At 68.5% G+C, this 25,926-nt stretch overlaps 2 protein-coding genes across 3 annotated transcripts; both read left to right on the top strand.

The window, feature by feature from the left end:
- The first annotated feature begins 6,390 nt into the window (after positions 1–6,390).
- On the top strand, positions 6,391–16,951 carry LOC138817823 (tropomyosin alpha-4 chain). Of its 2 annotated transcripts, XM_070008530.1 has the most exons (9): positions 6,391–6,519; positions 7,199–7,324; positions 10,732–10,865; positions 12,071–12,188; positions 12,525–12,595; positions 12,905–12,980; positions 13,462–13,524; positions 13,604–13,673; positions 16,034–16,951. In XM_070008530.1, exons 1-9 carry the CDS (start codon positions 6,406–6,408, stop codon positions 16,114–16,116), a joined length of 855 nt encoding a protein of 284 aa, XP_069864631.1. In that variant the 5' UTR covers positions 6,391–6,405; the 3' UTR covers positions 16,117–16,951. The 2 variants fall into 2 exon arrangements, with proteins under 2 accessions (XP_069864631.1, XP_069864632.1); XM_070008531.1 differs by lacking the exons at positions 6,391–6,519; positions 7,199–7,324 and adding an exon at positions 8,200–8,365.
- Positions 16,952–17,505: 554 nt separating this feature from the next.
- LOC138817842 (ras-related protein Rab-8A) lies at positions 17,506–25,926 on the top strand. The gene is made up of 8 exons (XM_070008577.1): positions 17,506–17,663; positions 21,984–22,044; positions 23,347–23,407; positions 24,246–24,323; positions 25,226–25,315; positions 25,439–25,504; positions 25,616–25,666; positions 25,744–25,926. The coding sequence occupies exons 1-8, from the start codon at positions 17,540–17,542 to the stop codon at positions 25,831–25,833; spliced, it is 621 nt and encodes a 206-aa protein (XP_069864678.1). The 5' UTR covers positions 17,506–17,539; the 3' UTR covers positions 25,834–25,926.

Genomic DNA, 25,926 nt, shown 5'->3' with positions numbered 1-25,926 from the left:
CCCTGGGTGTGTGGTTTTGTCTGGGGTTTGTGCATCATGGGGGGGGAACATGCTGTTTGTGTGGCTGTGGCTCTGTGGTGTAGTTGTTTTTTGTTTGTTTATTTTGCTGGTCGTGGGGTCTGAACTCTGGGCCTGGGTGCTGTCCCTCAGCTCTTCAGCTCCAGGCCAGAGCTCTACCACTTGAGCCACAGCGCTACTTCCAGTTTTCTGGTGGTTCATTGGAGATAAGAGTCTCACAGATTTTCCTGCTCAGGCTGGAATTGAACCTTGAGCCTGAGATCTCAGCCTCCTGAGTAGCTGGGCTGACAGGCGGGAGCCACCAGCCCCGGCTTCTCATTAGCTTTATGTGTACATGTTTTGTGATGCTACCAGCGTGTAGATTATATAGAGATTGAGATAGAGATCTTTTCCATCGGTTCGTTTGCGGCTGGTAGGAGAAATTATCCACTACCTGCAATGGACACCGACAGTTTCCCACTGTCTTCCCCCGGCTCTGGCTCTCCCTCCCGCCCAGCGTCCTGTGCCCCGAGGAGAGGCTGGAAGAGAAGCCGGCATAGACATTCGTGTCTTCCTCATTCTGTTGCTCAAGAAATAAGCCACGGCGGGGGGGGGGGGGGGGAGGAAGGTGGCTCAGTGGTAGCGCTCGCCTCGCATGCATGAGGCCCTGGGTTCCATTCCTCAGAACCACATACAGAGAAAAAAGCCAGAAGTGGCGCTGTGGCTCAAGTGGTAGAGCGCTCGCCTTGAGCTGAAGAGCTGAGGGACAGCGCCCAGGCCCAGAGTTCAGGCCCCACGACCGACCAAATAAATGAATAAGCCACTGGGGATGGGGGCTGATGTCTGAAGCTCGTGGTTCAAAGCAGAGCCAGGCAAACAGATCCAAGAGACTCATTTCCAGTTAACCAGCAAAAGGCCAGACGTGGAGCTGAGGCAAGGTTGGTAGAGCACCAACCTTGAGTGACAAAGCTCGGGGACAGAGCCCGGGCCCCAAGTTCAAGCTCCAGGACTGGCACGCTCGCACACACACACACACACACACAGAACTGACGACTCTGGCATCTTCTTTCACGAGAGCGCAGAGAGAGACTGAAATCACCGGGAACAGTGTTTGCGCTTGGGTGGCCTGGGAGGTTCAGCTCTGCGCCCCGCCCATCCCCAGGCGCCAGGCACCGGCGCTGCGAGCCGCTTCCCACAATCCTCCGGGGCTAAGCCAGCCTCGGGCTCCAGGGCCTGGGCTGTTGCTTTGCTGTCTGAAGATGGAGGGGGATTCTGGGGTGACAGCGCCCCGCACCTCCTTCCCGTTCCATGGCCCCACAAGATTCAGTTACAGGAGGTGCTGGCATCTCTGGAGGTTTGTTTGACTGGGAAGGTACCCCAAAATAAAGGGAATACAGGTGTGTGCAGATGTGTGCAGGTGTGCGGGGTTTGTCTGCTGGCTGTGGGGCTTGCGGGCCTCTGGGATTATTGGAAAGGAAGAGCTTGGGGGAGACAGAATTTCGAAACATTTTAATGTCTAGTTAAAAGTAACTGAAATCTGGATGCCAGTGACTCAGGAGGCTGAGATCTGAGGATTGCGGTTCAAAGCCAGCCTGGGCAGGAAAGTCCCTGAGACTCTTATCTCCAATGAACACAAGAAAACCGGAAGTGGTGCTGTGGCTCAAGTGGTAGAGCTCTGGCCTGGAGCTGAAGAGCTGAGGGACAGCGCCCAGGCCCCAGGGTCCACGATCCTCCACCGACAAAGGACAAGAAAACAAAATCGATGGAAAGCTAAGGGTAGTGGTACATGCCTGGAATCCCAGCAACTTGGGAGACAATTGTAGGAAGACCCAGCGTTCAAGACCAGCCTGGGCTACATACATGCATCTGGCTGGAAAGAGCGCCCGGCTGGGCCGTGGGCATTAGATTCACGTTCATGGTGGTAGAGACTTAGAGGCAAAGCAGCCGGAGTGTCTCTTGATACCCCAGCTCACACACACAGCTGAGCTGGCGAGCAGCTGTTAATATAAGAGCAGGGAGCCTCAAGAGAGTCTGGACACACCTGGCCTCAGAGTCCACCCCCAGCTGCCATGACAGAGACTGTGCGCGTGTGTGCGTGTGTGCACGTGTGTGTGCGTGCATGTGCGTGTGTGCATGTGCGTGTGTGCTGGCCCTGGAACTTGAATTCAGGACCAGAGCCCTGCCCTTGAGCTTCCTGTCTCCCTCACACTGGCGCTCTACCACCTGAACCACAGCTCTATGACTGGCTTTCTGGTGGCTCACTGGAGCTAAGCGTCTCATGGACGTTTCTGCCTGGGCTGGCTTCCAACCGCGATCCTCACATCTCAGCCTCCTGAGTGGCTGGGATGACAGGTGTGAGCCACGAGTGGGGGCCTAGACTTGGGCTTTTTGAGCCCGCCTCCTCCTCCTGCTCACCGTGGGTGTTTTGCGGCCCGGGTGCCGTGGAGGCAGCGTGGTGGGGGCTCAGGTGGCGGGGGGGGGGGCGCTGGGGGGGACAGACCCACCTCCTCGGGGGCTGCCTGCGTGTCACACGGCTGGGGCAGCTGGGCGTGGCGGGGACGGCCCTGCTGGCCACCAGGGCAGGCGCTGTCCACCCTGGGGTGCTGACCCTGGGCTGCCGGACCAGGCTGGACAACACGCTCTTCCTCTTCCGCAGCCTCACGCCACCCTCCACCTGCTGCCCGCAGCCCAAGGACAGAGGCGTGTGCGGCCAGAGCTCCAGGGCGTGATCGGCCGACATGATGCAGGAGGATCGCTGTTCCAGGCCGGCCGGGCACGGCTCCGGATTTCATCTCCGTGGAACGGGGGGGGGGGGGGGGGGGGGAGGGGAGGAGTGGAGGGGGGAGTGGGGGGGGGGAGTGGAGTGCTGTCACCCAGCTGAGCCTAAAACCAGGCAGATCACAGCCCAGGCCAAGGCCCGGACAGAAGCGAAGCAAGACTTCACTACCCAATGGCTGAGATCTGAGGATCACAGTTCAAAGCCAGCCCGGGCAGGAAAGGCTGTGAGACTCCTATCTCCAATAAACCACCAGAAAACCGGAAGTGGCGCTGTAGCTCAAGTGGTAGAGCGCTCGCCTTGAGCTGAAGAGCTGAGGGACAGCGCCCAGGCCCAGAGTTCAAGCCCCACGACCAACAGAAGAAGAAAAAAAGGAGGAGGAGGAGGAGGAGGGGGAAGAGGATGAGAGGGGGAGGGGGAGGAGGAGAGGGGGGAGGGGGAGGGGAGGGGAGGGGGAGGAGGAGGGAAGCGGCCGCTGCTGGCTGAAGCAGGGGGAACCGGGAGGGGAGGCCCAGGCCCAGGCACTGGTTCTGCACCCCGCGTCTCCCTCTGGTGGCTGCACTTGCCACGCTGGCCTGCAGGTGGCGCCCGGGCCCCACACACCGGGGCCCTGGGGGTGGGGGGGGCTCTTGGCTCCCAGAGCCGCATCTTGTGTTGATTCATTTATGTTCAGGTGGTCCTGGGGCTTGAACTCAGGGCCTGGGCGCTGTCCCCGAGCTGGTGCGATCAGGGCTGCACACAGCCTCACTGTCCATCCGGCTGCTGGTGGCTCCCTGGGGATCAGTCCCACAGACGATCCTGGCCTCCAGCCTCCGTCCTCAGACCACAGCTTCCTGGGTAGCCGGCGTGACAGGAGGATGGGATCTGCTTTGCTTTTGTCAGGACTTCTCGCATCTTCTGGGAGATGATGGCGTAGGGCCATGTGCGAAAGATTGGAGGGGGGGAGGGGGCAGGCAGGCAGAGAGCACTGGGCGTGCAAAGGCCCTGGGCCAGTTCCGTGTGTGCGCACGTGCGTGTGTGTGTGCGCGTGTGTGTGTGCTTGTGTGTGTGTGTGTGCGCGCGCTCTTGTCTTTGGGTCTTGAATAACTGGAATCCCTTCCCAGCAGCACACACAGCATGTGTTTCCAAAGAACTTACCTGTCATGTGTAAAGAGTCAGTCCAGGCCCCAGGGCCACCAAACCAGTTGGGTGACAATTGGGGGGGAGGGAGCAGCCAGCCCTGGTGGACATTTGGGTGCGGCTGGGCACAGGCTCTGCCCAGGGTTTGAAGGTGGAGGCCGGGGCTCACGCCTGTAATCCCGGTTAGGGTTGGAAGCCAGTCTTGGGCAGGAAGGTCCTGGAGAGTCTCATCCCCAACGAGCCAGCACGAAGCTGGGAGTGGAACCTGGCCCAAGTGGTTGAGTGCCAGCCTAGAGTGAAAAGCTCAGGGCCGGCGCCCAGGCCCCAGTCAGGCCCGGGACGGTGGCGCCCGCAAGCCAGACTGGATCTGGAAGGCGGACTCTGGCCAACAGACCTGGCGCGGGAACGTCGCAGGGCAGGAGACTCGGCTCAGGGACAAAGGCTGCGTTAGTGGGGAGCCGGGGTCCACGTGGGCCTCTGCGTGCGTGCGTGCGCCCCTGTCCTGCTGTGGGATCAAACCCTGGCTCTGTGTGTGCCAGGCAGGGCCTCTGCCGCCCTAGCTGAGCTTGCTCGCTTCCTTCCGTCCGTCTGTCTGTCCTTCCTTCCCTTTGCCCAGGCTAGCTCTGGAGTGGCTGGGATTACGGGCGTGCCCCACCGTGCCCGTCAGACATGCCAACATTTTAGTGACGTGTGCAAACCAACCGCGCCTTCCCCTCCTGCCCCTCCCGGGGAGCCAGCCTCCTCCTGCCCCCTCCTCCTGCCCCCCTCCCGGGGAGCCAGCCTCCTCCTGCCCCCTCCCCCCCCAGCCAGCCTCCTCCTGCCCCCTCCTCCTGCCCCCTCCCCCCCCCAGCCAGCCTCCTCCTGCCCCCTCCCCCCCCTCCCCGGGAGCCAGCCTCCTCCTGCCCCCTCCTCCTGCCCCCCTCCCGGGGAGCCAGCCTCCTCCTGCCCCCTCCTCCTGCCCCCTCCTCCCCCCGGGGAGCCAGCCTCCTCCTGCCCCCCTCCCCCCCCCTCCCCGGGAGCCAGCCTCCTCCTGCCCCCTCCTCCTGCCCCCCTCCCGGGGAGCCAGCCTCCTCCTGCCCCCTCCCCCCCCCTCCCCGGGAGCCAGCCTCCTCCTGCCCCCTCCTCCTGCCCCCCTCCCGGGGAGCCAGCCTCCTCCTGCCCCGCGCGCCCGCCGCGGCCGCCCTGCTGGGGACGGACTCCCGCACCTGGCATGGCTGAGCGAGTCCCGACACGGGCCCGGGGTTCAAATCCTAGCTCTGCTGGAGCACTCGGCTGTGCCTTCCCGTGCCTCAGTTCCGCCTGCAAAAAGATGGGAACAGCAGCAGCCCCTGTCTGGGGAGGAATCCAAGTGCGGCGAGGCCCAGGGGGCAGCGCTCCGCCGTCCAGGCTCCGTCCACGGCTGTCACCCCCTCGGGCACGGCAGTTCCAGAGTCCTGCGACTCACAGGGACCCGGGTTCAAATCCTGCCTCCGCCTCAGGCTGGCTCTGCGGCCTTCCGACAACAGCTGTGCCACGCCCACCCGCCGCCAGCCACGCCCACCCGCCGCCAGACACGCCCACCCGCCGCCAGCCACGCCCACCCGCCGCCAGCCACGCCCACTCCGGATATTTGCATGTGCTCCATCTTTGCTCCTGATTCGTCCACACAGAAGTGCCGTCCAATCAGCATCCTCCGGCGGCAGCCCTCGACCAATCGGGAAGCGCGTGCGCTCTGCTGCCGCCACAGGTCGGCGGTGGGACTGCACCCAGGTGACCCTCTCCCTCGGGGTCTCACCGTTCGGGCCAGGCCCGGGGCTCGAACTCGGGGCCTGGGCGCCGCCCCGCGGGCGCTCTGCCGCTGGGCCGCAGCGCCGCCTCCAGCTTTTCGCTGGGCCACCGGCGCTCAGAGGCCGCGGACCTCCCTGCCCGGGCTGGGCGTGAGCCGCGATGCGCAGACCTCGGCCAGGCGCGCGGTGGGGCCGGGCCCGGAGGCGGGCGAGGCGCGGCGCTGCCCCCCTGGCCTTCCAGTCGCCCTGACTCAGCTGCTTCGGGGCTCAGTGTCCTCCGCGGTCCAAGGGGGGGCCGAGCCCCGGCCGGGGGGAGCAGGAGGCTTCCTACCCTCTGATCTCTCCCAGAGATCTGCGGGCGGCCTCGAACCCAGGGCCCGTGTGGGGAGGTGGGAGGTGAAGGGGCCGTCTGCGGTGGGCTTTGAAGGATGCATAGGAGTTGTATAGGCGGAGAATTGTAGGAGGTGGGGAGGAGTACAGGGAAACTGAGGCCAGCCGCCCCCCCCACGCCCCCGGAGGCCGCGCGTGCGCACGGAGGCCGCACCGCAGGTTAAACCTGGACACGGCTTTGGCCTGGTGATGTTCTTCTTCTTCCTTCTGGAAACGCCTAGGCCCAAATAAGGCTGCGGCTGCGGGGCGCAGGCCCGGGCTCGCCGGCGGCCGGGGGAGGGGGGCGGGCGCGGCCTATAAAGGCCCGCGCGGCCCGCGCCCCGCGCTCGCCCGCCCAGCCCCGCCGCCCGCGCCCCCATGGAGGCCATCAAGAAGAAGATGCAGATGCTGAAGCTGGACCGGGAGGGCGCCCTGGAGCGCGCGGAGCGGGCCGAGGCCGACAGCCAGGCGGCGGAGGACCGGCGCCGGCAGGTGAGGCCGCGCTGCGCTGCGCTGCGCTCCGCCGCGCCCTCTCTGTGCCCGGCGCGGGCCGCGGGGTCCGGCAGGCGCAGGTCCCGGGCTGCACCCCGGGGGCGGCGGGGACCAGGCGCCACCCGGGGCCCCCAGACACCACGGCCCCGACCCCGCTCAGAGACGGCTGCGGGCGCGGGAAGAGCGAGTGGCGGCCTCGCGCTCTGACTGGAGTGTGAGTGACTGCCCCCCGGGCGGTCGCGGGTCTCGTGGAGGCGGCCACACCGGCTCTGGCTGGATCCCGGGCCGGGCGGGTGCCAGGCCGTGCCAGGCCCCGTCGGCAAACGCCCTGGACAGCCGGGGAGGCCGGGGGGGGAGGCCGGGGGCGGAGGCCGGGCGCGGAGGACCGGGGGCAGAGGCCGGGCGCGGAGGACCGGGGGCGGAGGCCGGGTGCGGAGGACCGGGCGCGGAGGCCGGGGGCGGAGGCCGGGCGCGGAGGACCGGGCGCGGAGGCCGGGCGCGGAGGACCGGGGGCGGAGGCCGCGGCGCGGAGGACCGGGGGCGGAGGACCGGGGGCGGAGGCCGGGCGCGGAGGACCGGGCGCGGAGGCCGGGGGCGGAGGCCGCGGCGGGGTCCCGGGCAGTGCGGCTGCCAGGGCGCCCCCTGACCCCGCTGACCCCGCTGACCCCGCTGACCCCAGGCGGAGGAGGAGCTGGCGCAGCTCCGGAGGAGGCTGCAGGGGACGGAGGACGAGCTGGACCGGCGCTCGGAGGAGCTGAAGGAGGCGCAGGAGAGGCAGGAGCTGGCGGAGAGGAGCGCGGCCGACGTGAGTGCGGGCCGAGGAGGCCGAGGTGGAGGCCGGGGACGGGGTGGAGGCCGGGGACGGGGTGGAGGCCGGGACCAGGCCCGGGCGGAGGCGGATGGAAGGTGGAGAGGCCCGCGCCAGGGTCCAGGGAGAGGCCGGGCGGGCCGGGGCCGGGCGGTGACCTCAGCGGGGCGGGGGCGGGGCCGGGGGCGGGGCCAGGCCCGCGATGGGGGGAGAACGGGGCGGGGTCTTGGCCGGGGGCGGGGCCAGGCCCGCGATGGGGGGAGAACGGGGCGGGGCCGGGGCCAGGCCCGCGATGGGGGGAGAACGGGGCGGGGTCTGGGCCGGGGGCGGGGCCAGGCCCGCGATGGGGGGAGAACGGGGCGGGGCCGGGGGCGGGGCCAGGCCCGCGATGGGGGGAGAACGGGGCGGGGTCTGGGCCGGGGCCAGGCCCGCGATGGGGGGGAGAACGGGGCGGGGCCAGGCCCGCGATGGGGAGAACGGGGCGGGGTCTGGGCCGGGGGCGGGGCCAGGCCCGCGATGGGGAGAACGGGGCGGGGCCAGGTCGGGAGTGGGCGGGGCCTGTCTGGGGGGGCGGGAGGCCGGGCGGTGACCTCAGCGGGGCGGGGCCAGGCCGGGCGCGGGGCCGGCGCCGAGCAGAGACCTCCGCGGACCGGGGTGCGGGGCGGGGCCAGGCCGGGGTGCGGGGCGGGGCCAGGCTGGGGTGGGACGGGGCCAGGCCGGGGGCGGGGCGGGGCCAGGCCGGGGGCGGGGCCCCGGGCGCGGGGCGGGGCGGGGCGGGGCCCCGGGCGCGGGGCGGGGCGGGGCCCCGGGCGCGGGGCGGGGCGGGGCCCCGGGCGCGGGGCGGGGCGGGGCGGGCGCGGGGCCCAGCGGTCCCGGGCGCGGCCGCGCAGTCGTCCCCGCCGCGCCATGGCCGCGCTCAGCTCGCTGGACACCGTGAAGCGCAAGATCCAGGCGCTGCAGCAGACGGCGGACGGCGCGGAGGAGCGCGCGCAGGGCCTGCAACGCGAGCTGGACGCGGAGCGCGAGCGCCGCGAGAAAGTGAGCCGTGCGGGCGTGAGCCCCGACCCCGGCCCCCACCCCGGCCCCCATCCCGGATCCCCGGCCCCGGACCCCACCCCGGCCACCATCCCGGCCCCCATCCCGGATCCCCGGCCCCGGACCCCACACCGACCCACATCCCGGATCCCCGGCCCCGGACCCCACCCCGGCCCCCATCCCGGATCCCCGGCCCCGGACCCCACACCGACCCACATCCCGGATCCCCGGCCCCGGCCCCCATCCCGGATCCCCGGCCCCGGACCCCACCCCGGCCCCCATCCCGGATCCCCGGCCCGGCCTTTATCCCGGCTCCTGACTCCGGACCCCCGGTCCCGGCCCCCATCCCCGGCCCCGGACTCCATCCCGGCCTCAGATCCCCTCCTCCGGACCCAGATCCCTTCAGATCCCCGACCCCGGCGCCCCAGAGGCCCTGTATTCCCGGTTCCGGTTCTCCGACCGCGGGACCCACGGGATCCGCGGGCCCCGCGCCGTCTCCGCTTCCCGCGCTCCGCCCGCCGCCGCCGCCTTTGTACCGCCCGGGGAGGGGACGCGGGAACCAGGGAGAGGGCGGGGGAACCGGGGAGGGGACGCGGGAACCGGGGAGAGGGCGCGGGAACCGGGGGGGGGCGCGGGAACCGGGGAGGGGACGCGGGAACCGGGGAGGGGGCGGGGGAACCGGGGAGGGGACGCGGGAACCGGGGAGGGGACGCGGGAACCGGGGGGGGACGCGGGAACCGGGGAGAGGGCGCGGGAACTGGGGAGGGGGCGCGGGAACCGGGGAGGGGGCGCGGGAACCGGGCTCCGTTGTCCGCGGGGACCCCGGCACCGGCCCCACTTTCTCGGGGTTCCCGGACTCGGGGCGCGCAGCGGGGCCCCTCCCGCCCTGGGGGGCCCTGGACCCCGGATTCTCCCCTCTCCGGGGGGACCGGGTCTCGGGGCGCGGGGGGAGGCGGAGACGCCCGCGGGAGGTCGGGGTTCGCCCCGCGCCCCGGCGGCCGCACAGCTGGTTCCGTTTAGATTGAGGGGCGCCGGCCCCCCACCTTCCGGCGCCGGCCTTTCCCTTATAAGGGAAAGCCTTTGTGGCCCTGATTGCGGAAGGGGCGGGAGGGGACCCCGGCCCGCGCCCCGCCCGCCCGCCTCCGCCCCGCGCGCCCCGCCCGCCACGTCGCGGCCCGGCCCGGGTCTTCCCGAGTTTGTTCCGGAGGCCGAGGCCGAGGCCGGGGCGCGGGGCGGAGCCGCCGGGCCCGGCGCCTCGGCGCGGGGAGTGCGCGTCCGCCCGCCCGCGCGCCGCCCCGCCGGGCCCCAGCCCCGGCCGGCCCGGCTTCGAACCGCCTCGCCGGACAGACCGAGCCGCCGGCCCGGGCTTTTCTGGTCATTTCTCGAAACTTCCCTGTCCGCCCGCAGCTCCTTTTTCCCGGTGGGGCCTGGAGTGCGGTGCCGGGCCTGCGGGCCTGCGGCCGCCCAGCCCTGGGCGATGGGGGAGTCGGGCCCCGGGCCCCGCGCCCCGCCGGTGTCCGCCCGCGCGCCGCAGCTCCACCCCACGTCTTGGAAGCCCGCGGGAGATGAGTCAGACCGGCTTCCCTGCCCGGCTGGCTTCGAACCGCGATCCTCAGATCTCGGCCTCTTGTGAAGCTGGAATGAGGGGCGGGCGCCTCGGGCTCGGTGCTCCGAGCGCCCTGCGGCCCAGCGGGCTCTGACCGCGGCCCAGCTCCGGCCTCCCCGGCCCTGGTATGTGGCCAAGCCGGTCCGGGCAGGACCGGGCTGGAGAATCCCAGATTCCACCGGGCAGCCATGTTCCTTCTCGTTTTTGTTGCGGGGCAGGGGGCTGGGGAGGAAGCAGAGGTCAGTACTGGGACTTGAACTCAGGACCCTGTGCTCGCTGCTTTGGCCTTTCGGTGGGTCACCGGAGATGAGAGTCTCAGGGACTTTCCTGCCCAGCCGGCTTCGCACCGGGATCCTCACTCCCCAGCCGGGGTGCCAGGCGTGAGCCGCACTGCCGGCCCTGCTTTGTGCCAGCTCTTAGCCTACTGTTGGGGGCTCGCGAGTTCAGGGGACCCCGGCCCCGTGCCTCAGTGGCGTGCACCCCCACCAGCTGGTCCCCAGCTCGGGCTCCTTCTGCCTCCACTTCTCCAGTGCTGGGGCTCAGCCTGCCCCACGCTGGTTATGTTGTTTTCCGTGGCTCCGCACGCCAGGCCCGGAGTGCTGGAATGCTCCTTGGTGTTGATAATGAAGCAGTCCAGCTCACAGGCCAGCATGGCCGCGCTGGGGCGCAGGGGAGAGCCACATTGAGACTCCGGGGGAGGCTGAGATCCCCGGGCCGGGGCCTGTCGTCACGCGCCCGTCCGTCCGTCCGTCCGTCCCCGCAGGCAGAGGGCGATGTGGCGGCGCTGAACCGGCGCGTGCAGCTGGTGGAGGAGGAGCTGGACCGCGCGCAGGAGCGGCTGGCCTCGGCCCTGCAGAAGCTGGAGGAGGCCGAGAAGGCAGCCGACGAGAGCGAGAGGTGAGCGGCGGGCGGGGCGGTGAGGGGCCGGGCGGCTGCGGCCTGCGACCCGGTACCGGTACCGGGGCGCCCTGCGGGGAGGGAACCGCCGGGGAGGCGGAGGGAGCGGGAGCGGCCGCCTGTGGGGGAGGGGGTCTGCTGGCCCGGCCGGGGCTCGGGCCTGGGCGCCCACCCTCCGCTCCTCAGCTCCGGGCCGCTGCTCCGCCGCTCGAGCCGCTTCCGGTTTTCTGGTGGTGCCTTGGAGATCAGAGTCTCGGGGGCGACAGGTGTGAGCCGCGGCGCCCGGCTGGTTTTGTGTTTGCGATGGGGTCTTGCTGTGGTGCCCGGGTTGCCTGGGGCTTCTCCGTCCCCTCCCAGCCCTGGTGCTCTGCCCCGCCTGGCTCCTGAGCCCGTCCCTCCCCCTCCCTCCTGAGCCCATCCCCCCCTCCTGAGCCCTCCCCTCCCCCTCCCTCCTGAGCCCTCCCCTCCTCCTCCCTCCAGAGCCCGACCCTCCCCTCCCTCCTTTCCTCTTGGTGGCTTCTCTTCTCCACCTGGGCCGGGCCGCGCCGTGTCCGTGGGGACGCCGTGGCCCCGTGGGCAGGCGCTGGCCCCCGGCCCTGCTGGTCACAGGCCGCACGCTGAGGGCGGGTGGTGGGGCGCACAGGCGCCGTGTCTGTGTGGCTGTCAATGGGCCCCTTGTCATGGGCCCGGCCTGCGACCTTCGGCTCTGCCGCGGGGCGGTGTCACCGGAGCCCAGCCCCACGGGGCACCGAGGGCACGGGGAGGGGAGACCCCGCGGGTGCAGGGCCGAGGCCCTGGGTCCCCTCCCACACAACACAGCCGAGGAGCCGGCGGCCATCCGCAGCAGACGGCCCTCAGCGGCTGCCAGGCAGGATGCCAGTGAGGGAGACCCCATCTCTAAAGCAGGCCGGGCGTGGCATGCACATGCATCATCCTGGGACCGCCTGGCGGCCGCATCCTGGGCTCTTGTCGCCCTTGGCCTGGAGATCAGAGTCTCACGGACGATCCTGCCGGGCTGGCTTTGAACCGCGATCCTCAGATCTGAGGAGCTGGGAGGACAGGCGGCCACGGCGCCCGGCCCTGCGCCTGCGCTGACGCCCCCCGGCCCGGCTCGCCCCTCACGCGGCGGGGAGTCAGGGGCCAGGGCGCCCAGGCTGGGGTCGCGCCCCCCCCCCGGGCACTGAGGGCACCGTCCGGCCTTGCAGAGGCATGAAGGTCATCGAGAACCGCGCCATGAAGGATGAGGAGAAGATGGAGATCCAGGAGATGCAGCTGAAGGAGGCCAAGCACATCGCCGAGGAGGCCGACCGCAAGTACGAGGAGGTGAGCGCGCCCCGGCCCTGCCCGCCCGGGCGGCCTCAGCCGCCAGCCTCCGGCCTCAGCCTCCAGCGCGGCTGGGACGCACGAGTGCGCCGGCCCGGCAGCCCTGGGGTCCCCGCAGCCCTGGGGTCCCGGCAGCCCTGGGGTCCCGGCAGCCCTGGGGTCCCCGCAGCCCTGGGGTCCCCACAGCCCTGGGGTCCCCGCAGCCCTGGGGTCCCGGCAGTTTGGTGAACGCCGGGACTCGCGCTGCCCCCACGTTTCCTGCGTCCCCTGGGGACGGGGGGGGCCGGCGGTGTGGCACGCCACGGGCGCGCGCGTCACAGGCCCTGCGCCCCGCAGGTGGCGCGCAAGCTGGTCATCCTGGAGGGCGAGCTGGAGCGAGCGGAGGAGCGCGCAGACGTGTCGGAGCTGTGAGTGGCGCTGGGGGGGGACGGGTGCGGCCCGCCCCCCAGCCGCGGCGCTCTGAACCGTGATCCCCAGATCTCAGCCTCCTGAGGGCGGGGTGGTGGGCGCGGGCACCAGCGCCCGGCCCTGCCCTCTGTTTTGAGACCCTGAGTGGCATCCCAGGAGTTCCAGCGACCGGGAGGAGGCATCCTCAGGCCCGGGGAGGGGGGGTCCCCCAGCGCCGTGTGCCGTGATGGGGGCTGACCCCTGCCCCTCAGGCCCCCCCCCGTACCCGGGCGGCCTTAGTGAGGGGCCCCCTCCTCCCGTGTGCGCAGGAAATGCGGGGACCTGGAGGAGGAGCTCAAGAACGTCACCAACAACCTCAAGTCCCTGGAGGCCGCGTCCGAGAAGGTGGGTGCTGCACCCCCCTCCCCGAGGCGGGGTGCGGGAAAAGGGGCACGCTCACGCGCCCGCCGCCTCCTGCCTGTGGCGGAGCCCACCCCTGAGCCCCTGCTTCCTCAGCCTGGGGGGGCCTGGCTGACTCTTCCCGCAGGCTCACTGACCTCCACCTCGGGGGTAGCTGGGATTACAGGCAGGAGTCACGGCACCCTCTTTTTTTGTTTTTTTTGGTTGGTCCTGGGTCTTGAACTCAGGGCCTGGGCGCTGTCCCTCAGCTCTTCAGCTCAAGGCTAGCGCTCTACTACTTGAGCCACAGCGCCACTTCCGGTTTTCTGGTGGTTCATTGGAGATCAGAGTCTCACGGTCTCTCCTGCCCGGGCTGGCTTTGAACCTCGATCCTCAGATCTCTGCCTCCTAGGTAGCTAGGATGACAGGCGGGAGCCACTGGCGCCCGGCTTCTCTTTTGATTTTTAAGTGTTTGTTTCTCTCTCAGTATTCTGAAAAGGAGGATAAATATGAGGAAGAAATCAAACTCCTGTCTGACAAACTGAAGGAGGTGAGCACCCCCCGCCCCCCCCACAGCCCCCCCACGGGCACCCGGCCCGGGGTGCTGCACTGACTCTGCTCCCCTGCAGGCTGAGACCCGGGCAGAGTTTGCAGAACGAACGGTGGCCAAACTGGAGAAGACCATTGACGACCTGGAAGGTGAGTGCGTCTGGGGGGGCGAGGGGGACGGGGAGGGGGGGTCTGTCTAGGTCTTGGCCGCATCTGCTGTCTGTCTGCTGTCTTGGTTTGGTGTCTGTGCTGGTCCCAGGGCATGAACGGAGCACCTGGGTGCTGGCCCTGAGTTTTTTTCAAAGTCCAGGCTGGTGCTCAACCTTTTGAGCCACAGCTCCACCTCCAGTCTTTGGCTGATGCATTGGAGATGAGTCTCCCAGACATTGCTGCCTGGGCTGGTTTTGAACCGCCATCCTCAGATCTCAGCCTCCTGAGTCTCGAGAGCCGCCAGCGCCCGGCTTCCCTGGCTTGAGGTCTCCAGTGGGCCGGCCAATTCTCAAATTCTGCCCCTGGGTCTCTGGGTGTAGTGGAAAATTCCAGCAGCTTTGGTGGAGGCAAGGTTTCCTTATAAGGACATCTACACCGTGGCATTTGACCTGGTCTGTGGCCTTTGACCTGGTGACATCATCGGACATGACTGTGGGCCACCCCATGACCCTCGCCCTGCCTCTGTTGCTTCTGCCTTTTCTCTTTCCCTCACACACGTGGGCTGCCCGTCCTGACACTCTCTGTGCTGTTCCTGTCTCTCCCCCCCCCCCCCCCGCCTGCCCAGCCCAGCCCCGCTCTGTGCCATCAGTGAGGAGCCAGAACACATGGTCATTGACATGACCTCTGTAGAGAGACCTTGGCATCCACACCAGCCCGAGCCTCACGCTCTCCGCAGGCTGCCAGAGCTCCAGCCCTCGCATCCCAGTTCACATTCAAGCCCTCTGATAACTGCATTCCTCTCTTCCCTTTCCCACTGCTCTCTTCCCTCCTCGCTGCCTTTGGAGTCATAGGTGGGGGCCTCCCTGCCTGGGGAGTCTGGGCTGCAGGTTGGGGCTACAGGACATACAAGCCGGCTGGTCTCAGAGGCTGGAATGGGCGTCCAAACAGCAGTAACAGTGTGGTCTCCTCAGGCCCCCTGTTCTTTCTTGTCTGTTTCTCGCAGGGCTGGGGTCAGGACCCCTGTCCTCACTGCCACAGCCAACCCCGATCCTGTTCACCCCCATCCCACTCTTACAACACAGCTAAGAAACGGGGGGCTGGGCCTGGTGCACACACCTGTCACCCCCGCAGGACAGCCGCACTCCAGCCATGACCAAGGCCCTGTCGTTTGATGTTGTCAGTCTGGGCCTCGCGCTGTCCCTCAGCTCTTCAGCTCAAGGCTAGCACTCTACCACTTGAGCCACAGCGCCACTTCTGGTTTTCTGGTGGTTCATTGGAGATAAGAGTCTCACAGGCTTTCCTGCCGGGGCTGGCTTTGAACCGCAATCCTCAGATCTCAGCCTCCTGCATCGCTGGGATGACAGGCAGGAGCTAATGAGCTCAGTCAAATTTCCTGGCTTTGTGCAATGAAGAGGTCCATAGTTCTAGGAGACGCAGCCACCCGGCCTCATTTTGTGTATTTGCCCCGCCTCGCCGCCCTGGCTTCAATTTCAGTTCGGTTTGAATCCGTTGCCATGGATACACAGACACCTAACTGAACCGGGCTGGGCCAGTGGGTGTGGCGGGGAAATGCATCTCCACGACAACTAAACACTGCGCTGGCACTCGGCCGGGCGCTGCCCCCCAGCTTTGTCTCTGAGGCTGCCGCTCCACCCCTTGAGCTCCAGCGCCACCCCCAGCTGTTGGGTGATAACTGGAGATGACAGACTCAGACTTTCCCTAGCTGGCTTTGAACCGCCACCCTCAGATCTCAGCCTCCTGAGTGAAGCCAGGATTACAGGCGTGCACTGTCTCTGGGCCTAGAAATCTTCATTATGACTCACTCCATAGCTTCTGCTGTGGTCGTTGTTATGGTGTCCGTCCTGTCCCTCGTCTGTGTCCGCTGATGCCCCCCCCCCCTTACACGCAGATCAGCCAGGAATGTGACGCCACTCATGTCTGTTGCTCGCAGGCTGGGGGAGGGGGGGCAGCGGATTCAGTTTACATTTCAGACAGGCAAAGAATCTTCACCCTAGTTTGTGACCCAGGCACCAGTGGCTCATCACGCCTGTCATCCCAGCTACTCAGGAGCCTGAGATCCAGGGTCGCAGTTCAAAGCCAGCCTGGGCAGGAAAGTCCATGAGTCTCTTATCTCCAATGAACCACCAGAAAATGAAGTGGAGCTGTGGCTCAAGTGCCACCAGCCTTGAAGGAAAAAGCTTAGGGACAGCACCCAGGTCCTGAGTTCAAGTCCCAGGACTGACACACACACACAGAGAAAAGCATTTTGACTTTTAGTCTGGACGTTGGAGGTTCCCTCGACATTGTTTTAAGGATGTCGATGCTCATTCATTCGTTCCTCTCTCTTCCCCCTCCCCCAGAGAAACTAGCCCAGGCCAAAGAAGAGAACGTGGGTTTGCACCAGACACTGGACCAGACGCTCAATGAACTCAACTGTATTTAAGGAGTCCTGGAGTCCACCGGCTTGGCTCAGCATGAGACTGGCCAGCGGATGCTGAGTTCATGACCACGTATTTTGTATCAGACAAGCTTTGCGCACGCAGGTTCAGCGCCCCCCCCTCGCTTCCCAGAGCACCGCTTTTTTCTAGCTCTTTTTATATCCACTACCTTTCTTCCTTAGGCAGGGTTGATTGATTATTCTCTTCAGGCTGGATTGGGAAATGGTGGCATATTAACGCGCAGCCAGGAACACACAAGGCTCTGGACCATGCTAGAACCTTCCTCACCGCTGGCGGTGTGAACTCGCAGGGCCGGGGCAAATTAAAGAACACACCTGAGCCTGGGAAGTCCTAGGCCCCAGAGAGCAGTCGGGCCTTCCCGGGGTTCCCGCTCCCCGCGGGCCTCGAACCGCGATCCTCCCATCTCAGCCTCCCGAGGAGCGGGGTTCGTGGGAGCCCCCGCGCCCCGTGCAGGAAACCTAAGACCAAAGAGCGGACGGTCCAGCCCCCCACACCCCAACAAAGCCCAGGTCAAAGGCCAGGGGGGACCCCGAGGTCGAGCTGGACTTGGGGCTCCATCAAGGCATAGAAGCTTCTGGATGGCCGGGGAGACGCGCAGTCCGCCCTCGGTCTCTGTCACCTCTCTGCCGACATCACACCGTCCGGCCGTGGGGGGCTCAGCGCCGGTTCACAGCCTCGCCGCCGCTTCTAGAAGCTTCGCCGGCCCCGCCCCGCTCCTATTTATTATGGCCGGGCCAGGCTGAGCCGCCCCGCTGCCCCGTCCCGTGTCCTACTCACCACTTTTTCTACATTTTTGGGCAAAATAAACTTTTACACAAACCCCGCGGTCGCTGCGTCCGTCCTCGCCTCGCCTCGGCCGCCCGCGTGGCCCGCCCGTGCCCGCGCTCGCCTCGGTGCGCGCACTGCGGCTGCGCGCCGCGGGGGAGGACGGGGCTTCCGTGTCGCCACGCGCGTGCGCCGCCTGCTGGAGCTGACCGTTCGCCCGTGCGCATGCGCATCGCTCCCCCAAGCTCCGAGCCGAAGGCGCGCTGAGCTGTTGGCACCCCTCCCGACGAGAGGGCGGGGCGGAGCTCTCCGAAGAGCCGAGGCCCCGAAGGCGGGGACGCGAGCGCCACGCCCCCCACCTGGTTCTCATTTGAAGTCCCCCCGACTCTTCCCGCGGGCCAATCAGAACGCAGCTAGTCCCACATGCCGGCCAATGGGCGGCGCGGCCGAGCTGCTTCCGGCTCCGCGCGGCGCTCGCCCCTTCCTCAGTTCTCCCCGCGCAGGGCGGGGTCGGGGGCGGGCGCAGCCTCGGTGACGTCGGCGGGCCGGCAGCCAATAGGGGGCGGGTTCGCGTCTGACGGACGGGTCCGTCGGCCAGTGGCGAGGCGCCGGCCGCACTTCCCGTCCGGGAGAGAGTGTAATATGGCGAAGACCTACGATTACCTGTTCAAGCTGCTGCTGATCGGGGACTCGGGGGTGGGGAAGACCTGTGTCCTGTTCCGCTTCTCCGAGGACGCCTTCAACTCCACCTTCATCTCCACCATAGGTAGGCGCCCGGGGACGGCCGGGGCTCCGGGGGGCTGGGCGGGGCGCGCCCGAGGGGCCGGGGCTGCGGAGGGCGGGAGGCGGCGCCCGGACCAGGCCGGGGCTCGGGGGGCCGCGGGGGCCGGAGGGGGCGCGGGGGCCGGAGGGGGCGCGGGGGCCGGAGGGGGCGCGGGGGACCGGCGGGGGCCGGAGGGGGCGCGGGGTCCGGAGGGGGCGCGGGGGACCGGAGGGGGCGCGGGGGCCGGAGGGGGCGCGGGGGCCGGAGGGGGCGCGGGGGGCCGGAGGAGGCGGGGGGCGCGGGAGCCGGAGGGCGCGGGGGCCGGAGGGGGCGCGGGGGGCCGGAGGGGGCGCGGGGGCCGGAGGGGGCGCGGGGGGCCGGAGGAGGCGGGGGGCGCGGGAGCCGGAGGGCGCGGGGGCCGGAGGGGGCGCGGGGGGCCGGAGGGGGCGCGGGGGCCGGAGGGGGCGCGGGGGGCCGGAGGGGCCGCGGGGGGCCGGAGGGGGCGCGGGGGGCCGGAGGGGGCGCGGGGGCCGGAGGGGGCGCGGGGGCCGGAGGGGGCGCGGGGGGCCGGAGGAGGCGGGGGGCGCGGGAGCCGGAGGGCGCGGGGGCCGGAGGGGGCGCGGGGGGCCGGAGGGGGCGCGGGGGCCGGAGGGGGCGCGGGGGGCCGGGCCGGGCGCGGGGGCCGGAGAGGGCACGGGGGCCGGGCCGGGCGCGGGGGGCCGGAGGGGACGCGGGGGCCGGGCCGGGCGCGGGGGGCCGGAGAGGGCGCGGGGGGCCGGAGGGGGCCGGGCCGGGCGCGGGGGGCCGGAGGGGGCGCGGGGGCCGGAGGGGGCGCGGGGGGCCGGAGGGGGCGCGGGGGCCGGGCCGGGCGCGGGGGCCGCAGGACGGCTGGGGGCTGCGCGGAGGAGCCGCCGGTCGCAGATCGGCCCGGAGCTGGTCTGCCCGGTCTAACTTCAGGGTTTCCAGCCTTAGCAGAAGTGGAAACTGAGGCCTGGAGGCTGGCACAGGGAAGGAGGGCCGGGCCTGAGGCCGGGCTGTGGGGGGCTCTTGCTGAAGGCCACGGCCTGCAGGTGGCAGGGTGGGATTTGACCCCGTGTGATCTGAGGCCCCTAAACCCGAGGCCCAGGTGACCCACCACCCCGAGGTGCCATCTCTCTCCCTCCTCCCGTCCCGGAGCCTCACCCCCCTCCCCTGCAATCCCCACGCCACGCCGGCGTGGAGCCCCTTCCTGGCCCTGCTCCCCGAAGTGATAGCCCTGCAAGTGAGTGACAGCCTGAGCGGGCACAGGCCGCCCGGCCCTGCTTCCCATCACAGGCCCCAGGTAACCACAGTCCCTTTGCACACAGGCATGCTCCAGGGTGGCTGGCCTTCACAGCCTACCTCTGCCAGCCCCAGGAGCGGCGCTGGCCGCTGACCTCTGGTCCGGCCACAAAAACAGCCAAAGAGGCTGGGCCGGGAGGGGCAGTGAGCGGTGTCCTGCTTTCCCACTGCAGACTTCTGCTGTCTTCTCGGCTGTTCAAGGGAGATGAGAATCCCACAGAAGCCCCACGGCTCACACCCGTCATCCCAGCTACTCAGGAGGCTGAGATCTGAGGATCGTGGTTCAAAGCCAGCCCAGGCAGGAAAGTCTTTGAGACTCATCTCCACAATTAATTACCAGAAAATGGGAAGTAGAACTGTGGCTCAACGAGATAGAGCACCAGCCTTGAGCACAGAAGCTCAGGCACAGCTCTCAGGCCCTGAGTACCAGCCCCATGACCGACAAAAAAAACAAAAGCATGGATTTTCCTGTCTGGGCTCAGCCTCGCTCCTCAGACCTCTGCCTCCCAAGTGGCTGGGATGACAGGCGTGAGCCACGGCGCCCCGCTGCTGTTTGCTCCTAAGCAGGCACTAACCCTTTCTGAGCCTCTCTTTTCTTCAAACAAGTGCACCCTGCCTTGGCCCGTGCCCTGGGCACAGAGCGGCAGCTGCCCAGGGCCCCGTGACCCGCACAGGGCCCGCAGCCCTCCCCTCCCCACTCCAAGGTCCAGCTTGGGAGTCAGTCCCTGAGTCCCACGAACCAGGAAGTGAGAACTCCCTGGGCTGCGGCTCCCTCTCAGCCAGGCTGTGCCTCTGTTTCCCAGCCTGAGACTCCTGCCCCACTCAGCACAGCCAACAGGAAGTCAGGAGGGCTTCCTGTCTTGCTTCTGAATTCTGAGCCAGAACTACCATCCCCCCCCCCACGGACATGCACGCACACACACGCACAACACACACACGCACGCAGGCAGTTGGCACTGCAGGGTCTCACGGAGGCCCTCCTCACTTGCAGGTGGCATGGGGCTTGCTCAGGGGGGCCTGGCAAGGTGGAGGCAGCATTTGAACCCAGGACCGCGCCGATCGCTCCTCTGTCTTTAGTCTGTGGGCTGCCCAGGACCGCTGTCTTCTATGAAAGCGTTCTTCACTTTGATTTTGAAGTTATGGCCTCATAAAGTTGATCCATTTTAATAAAGCGCCATGTGTTAATAAAGCCCAGTGGAAGACAGGCCCCAGTGTGGGGAGCATTCTAGAAAGAGCCCCTCCTGGCCCTGTGCGCCTGAGCACCGGCAGGCGAGTGCCATGTGCCGCTCCCGCCACTGCCTGCAGCCTGGCGTGGCCTCCGGCTCTGTGACCGCTTAGGGCTTCAAGGGGATGCACGGCTCAGAACCATCGCCCGTGGCTGTGGCCCGCCGGCTCACCAGGCCTCGCTGTGCTGTGCTGTGCGTGTGTGCGGGTGTGAGCATGCGTGGCTGGGAAGACACCATGGCATGACTTGGAGGCGGATGGGGCGCGGCCTGGGGTCTGGGGTCCCCGCTCCTGGCCAACTCCGAGGCAGCCCCTCCCTCCTGTGGCTGTCCCTGTCCCCAGAGATCCCCAAAAGCCATGGTGACCGAATCCCTGCCCACACTGGGGCCAGGCCAGGCTTTCTAGACAGAGCCTCAGTACGATGACAGGGACCCCCTGGCTGGGTATGCGCATGCGTGCGTGCATGTGTGTGTCTCTGGGCTTGAACTAGGGGCTTAGGCACAGTCCCTGAGCTTTTACTCAAGGCCAGTGTTCTACCACTTGGGCCACAGGTCCACTTCCAGCTTTTTGGTGGTTCGTTTGAGGTGAGAGTCTCATGCACTTAAATCTGGGCGTGGTGGGGCTCGCCTACCGGCTCAGCTCCAACGGGAAATGAAAACTAGGCTTGTGGTCCCTGCCCTGCCCTGGGCAGGAAGGAGGCCGCGTCTCAAGAGTAACCAGTGCCAAAAAGTGCCGAGGGTGTGCCGTGCCGCACCTGCCTGGCAGGGCTGCGACCCAGCTCCGTCCCCAGCAGCTCCCCAAGAACAGAATCCCGAAGCTGGGGGGGGGGCCTGTGGCCAGGAGCCGTGAGTGTCAGGGAGGGGGGGCCAGGTGCACACGCACAGGTGTTCACAGGCCTTCCTGCATTCTGGGGGAACCTGCAGGGGACATGGGGGAAGGGGTTCGTTTTTTGTTTTTGAGATTTTTGAAGTAAGATCTCACCACACCGCCCCACACTGGCCTCCAATTCATGATCCTCTGGCCTCTGTCTCCTCCATCTAGGATTATGGGCCTGCGCTGCCCCATCCAGCTTGCTGTGTGTGTGTGTGTGTGTGTGTGTGTGTGTGTGTGTGTGTGTGTCGGTCATGGGGCTTGAACTCTGGGCCTGAGCGCTGGCCCTCAGCTCTTCAGCTCAAGGTGAGTGCTCTACCCCTTGAGCCACAGCACCACTTCGGTTTTCTGGTGATTTACTGGAGATCAGACTCTCACGGACTTTGCTGTCTGGGCTGGCTTTGAACCGTGATCCTCTGATCGCAGCCTCCTGAGTAGCTGTGATGACAGGCGGGAGCCACCAGCGCCCAGCTTAAGTTTTTTGAGATCTGCCTCGTAGACCATGTGACTTACCCCTGTGAGACCCAGGAACCTCTGGGCCAGTGTGAGCACAGCCATCACGTGGGAAAAACACATGGATGAGGGGGGCTACTGGGGGCCTGTGCACATCGCAGAGCACTGTGGGAGCTCAGGTCTGCAGGGCACTGTGGGTCTGTGGGGTCTGCAGGGCACTGTGGGTCTGTGGGGTCTGCAGGGCACTGTGGGTCTGTGGGGTCTGCAGGGCACTGTGGGTCTGTGGGGTCTGCAGGGCACTGTGGGTCTGTGGGGGCTGGGCCTGTGCAGGTGTGGAGGCTCTGGCTGCCCTGGCCCCGCCCCCACCCGTAGGCCCTCCTTCTGGGAGAGGAGGAAGCGCGTCCTGACACCGAGACCCTACAGGCAGGGACTGACGAGACCATTTTCTTCTTTCAGGAATCGACTTTAAAATTAGGACGATAGAGCTGGATGGCAAGAGAATCAAGCTTCAGATCTGGTGAGTCTCCCGCCACCTCTGGTGCGTGGCTTTTCCCGCCAGTCCTTGGACGAGAACTTGGGGCCTGGACGCTGCCCCTGAGCTTTTTCACTCCAGGCTGGCGCTTTACCTCCTGAGTCTCAGGGCCACTCCCAGCTTTTTGCTGGCTCATTAGAGATGAGTGTCATGGGCTTTCCTGCCTGGTCTGGCTTCAAACTGGGATCCTGGGATCTCAGCCTCCTGAGTGGCTGGGATGACAGGCTTGAGCTCCTGCTCCTGCAGGGTCTCGCAGCCCGGGGAGCTGCACCGCATGGCCTCTGGTCGGGCCTGGCCCAGCCCTGCGCAGGGCCCCAGCCAGGAGCCCCAGCATGGGGTGGGGGGGGGTGCTGTCTGTGTGTCTGTGGAGATCGGGTCTCTGTAGTCCAGGCTGGCCTTGAACTCCAGATCCCCCTGCCTGGTGGTGGATGGCGGGAGAGTCCCCACGCACAGCCACTCACCCTAAACCACAAAGGTCCACTGTCACCTCCTCTTTCCCTGGGGAGCCCAGGCCAGCCCTTGCTCTGCACCCCCAGCCCCTCCCGACTCCACCCATGTTTCTTACTTTGATGATGGTGTCCTCTTTTTTTTTTTTTTTTTTGCCTAAGCTGGCCGGGACCATGCTTTTCCTGTGTATGCATCTTGCATGCGTTATGGTCACACTCACCATGGCCCAGCCTTTCATCAGTTGAGATGGGGTCTCAGCAGTGCTCCCAGTCTCTGCCTCCGAGGTTGCTAGTATTACAGGTGTGAGCCGCCACACCCATAACACATCTCTTCACCGCCAGTAGTGTGACCAGAAAACGGGAGATAATATTCCAGAAGCCCGGCAGGGAGCAGGGTCGTGACTGGGTGTAACTGGGGTCTTCGTCTGTGGTCGGGCAGAGCAGACTCTGCTGGCTGAGTGTGAGGGTGAACCCCAGGAAGAGCTGGGGGCCAGGTCTGGCGGCCGCACCGTGGGCTGAGCGGTCGGAGGCAGAGGACAGTGGTTCCCAGCCAGCCTGGGGCCGCAGCCAGACCCTGCCCGAGCCCCTGGCTCCGAGACCCCATCTCCCCCAGAAGCTGGCGCGGAGGCCTGTGCCGGCCGTCTGGGCACGCTCGGGAGGGAGGGGATGGAGGGGACCCGTACAATGAGGCCCTAAGGAAAGAGCTGGGGGGGGCGTGGCTCAAGGGGCAGAGCGGGGCCTGGCAACCTTGAGGCCCTGAGTTCAAATCCCGGTGCTGAGGAGCAGAGGAAAGCCCCGCTCGGGCCTCTGTCACCGACCTCCCGCTTTCCCTGGCCTCTAGGGACACAGCGGGCCAGGAGCGCTTCCGGACCATCACCACTGCCTACTACCGGGGCGCCATGGTAGGGCTTCCCAAAGGTCTCCCCACTGGCCCGGCCCCCGCCCAGCCCGCTCCACTCACTGCAGTTCCTGGCCCCGGCGGCCTCGGTGTGGGCGTCCCCAGGGGTGTCTTCCCGACATCGCCCGGGCCTCCCGCTACCTGGCCACCATTTCAGTTTAAATCGGTAAAATCGAAATTGAACTCTGCTGCTCTGGAGGCGGAGGCCGGGAGGATTGTGGTTCAAGGCCATCCCCGGCAGCAAGCTAGCCGGCTCCATCCCCACCAGTGCGAGCTGGGCGTGGTGGGGCACAACTCTCACCCTGAAAGAGAGCAAGTGAGGCACAAGGCCCGGGTCCCAGCTTCGCAGGACGGCGCCCGCCCGGCGAGAGCACGGCCCCCAGTTCAAACCCTGCACCCCGAAAAGAGCAAACCTGTTCCTGGTCCGGCCACCGGACCGCGCTGGGGACCGGGGCCTGGGGCAGGCGGGAAGGCCCCGTGGGCGGGGCGCGCACAACCCGACGCCGTGGCTTCCCCTGTCTCTCTTCTTCTTTGTGCTGGTCCTGGGGCTCGATCAGGGCCGGGCGCTCGCTGCTGCTGCTGAGCTCAGGCTGCTGCCCCGGGAGGGGAGAGGCCCGGGCGCCCCGGCTGGCTGGGAGCGCGGCCCTCAGACCCGGCCTCCAGGGTGGGGTGACAGGCGCCAGGCAGCGGTCCTTGAGCCTCACTTTCCCGAGGAATGGCAGGATCTGGGCGTTTGCGGTGCGGGTGGCCGAGGGCCCTGGTGCCCGGCCTCGCGTGGGCCCGTGGCCGGCGGGGGGGCTGGGGCTGGGGTGCCCTCCCGCCCTGAGCCCCGCGTCCCCCAGGGCATCATGCTGGTCTACGACATCACCAACGAGCGCTCCTTCGACAACATCCGCAACTGGATCCGCAACATCGAGGAGGTGGGGGCGCGGGGCTGGGGAGAGGCGGGGCCGGGGAGGGGCGGGGCGAGGAGGGCAGGGGCGGGGCCGGGGAGGGCAGGGGCCAGGGAGAGGCGGGGCGAGGAGGGCAGGGGCGGGGCCGGGGAGGGCAGGGGCCAGGGAGAGGCGGGGGCGGGGCGAAGAGGGCAGGGGCGGGGCCAGGGATAGGTGGGGCGAGGGGAGAGGCGGGGCCAGGCAGGGGCGGGGCGAGGAGGGCGGGGGCGGGGCGAAGAGGGGAGGGGGCGGGGCGGGGCCGGGGAGGGCAGGGGCCAAGGAGAGGCAGGGTGGGGCCAGGGAGAGGCTGGAGGTGAGGCCGGGGGCGGAGGGGAAGGGGGCAGGACGCCAGGGAGGGAGGAGGCGGGGCCGAGGAAGGCAGGGGCCAGGGAGAGGAGGGGCGGGGCGAGGGCAGGGGCCAGGGAGAGGCGGGGGTGGGGCCGGGGAGAGACAGGGAGGGGAGGGGCAAGGGGGCGGAGGGGAAGGGGGCAGGACGCCAGGGAGGGGGAGGGGAGGGGATGGGGGCGGGGCCGGGGCGCCCGGAGGGGATGAGCCGGGGGCGGGGCCGGGCGCCGGGGAGGAGCTGGGGGCGGGGGCGGGGCGCCCGGAGGGGATGGGGGCGGGGCCGGGGCGCCCGGAGGGAATGAGCCGGGGGCGGGGCCGGGCGCCGGGGAGGAGCTGGGGGTGGGGGCGGGGCGCCCGGAGGGGATGGGGCGGGGGCGGGGCCGGGCGCCGGGGAGGAGCTGGGGGCGGGGCCGGGCGCCGGGGAGGAGCTGGGGGCGGGGGCGGGGCGCCCGGAGGGGATGGGGCGGGGGCGGGGCCGGGCGCCGGGGAGGAGCTGGGGGCGGGGCTGGAGGGGCGCTGTGGCAGCCTTGCGTCCCGGTCTGCAGCACGCGTCCGCGGACGTGGAGAAGATGATCCTGGGGAACAAGTGCGACGTGAACGACAAGAGGCAGGTGTCCAAGGAGCGGGGCGAGAAGGTGGGTGCGCCGTCCGCGGGCCGCCGGGGTCTCGGTTGGAAGCGGGGGCGCGGGGGGGTTCCCGAGACGCGATCCCGGCGGAGCCCCGCGCCGCCCGGTAACCGGGATGCGGTTGCCCCGCAGCTGGCGCTGGACTACGGCATCAAGTTCATGGAGACCAGCGCCAAGGCCAACATCAACGTGGAGAACGTGAGCCACGGAGGGGGGGGTGTGACGGGGGTCCCGGCAGGGGTCGCGGGGTCAGGGGCGGGGCCGCGCCCCTCCCCGCGCTGACCCCCCCCCCCCCCGCTTCCCCCGCAGGCGTTTTTCACGCTCGCCAGGGACATCAAAGCCAAAATGGACAAGAAGCTGGTGAGTGGGGGGGCAGGGCGGAGCCTGGCGGCGGCGCGTGCGCACTGCGCGGCCCTGACCCCGCCCCGTGACCGCAGGAGGGCAACAGCCCGCAGGGCAGCAGCCAGGGCGTGAAGATCTCGGCGGAGCAGAAGCGCAGCGGCTTCTTCCGCTGCTCGCTGCTGTGAGGCCCGGGGACCCGGACCCCGCACCCGGGGACCCCGCACCCGCCCGGCCGCCGGACGCAGCCGAGACGTCGTCACGCGCCACCGGGACCTGGA

The sequence above is a fragment of the Dipodomys merriami genome, unplaced genomic scaffold, assembly GCF_024711535.1.
Source record: "Dipodomys merriami isolate MVZ:Mamm:240054 unplaced genomic scaffold, mDipMer1.0.p SCAF_70, whole genome shotgun sequence".
Classification (NCBI taxonomy): Eukaryota; Metazoa; Chordata; class Mammalia; order Rodentia; family Heteromyidae; genus Dipodomys; species Dipodomys merriami.
The sequence above is the reverse complement of the archived record's forward strand: the minus strand, read 5'-3'. Positions and strand labels throughout refer to the sequence as shown.

Coding starts and splice junctions, on each gene's coding strand:
- LOC138817823 (XM_070008530.1), top strand. CDS start 6,406: ATGGAGGCCATCAAGAAGAAGATGCAGATGCTGAAGCTGGACCGGGAG. Junction 10,866..12,070: donor GCAGCCGACGAGAGCGAGAG/GTGAGCGGCGGG, acceptor CCGGCCTTGCAG/AGGCATGAAGGTCATCGAGA. Junction 12,981..13,461: donor TGGAGGCCGCGTCCGAGAAG/GTGGGTGCTGCA, acceptor TTTCTCTCTCAG/TATTCTGAAAAGGAGGATAA.
- LOC138817842 (XM_070008577.1), top strand. CDS start 17,540: ATGGCGAAGACCTACGATTACCTGTTCAAGCTGCTGCTGATCGGGGAC. Junction 23,408..24,245: donor CCTACTACCGGGGCGCCATG/GTAGGGCTTCCC, acceptor CGCGTCCCCCAG/GGCATCATGCTGGTCTACGA. Junction 25,316..25,438: donor CCAAGGAGCGGGGCGAGAAG/GTGGGTGCGCCG, acceptor GTTGCCCCGCAG/CTGGCGCTGGACTACGGCAT.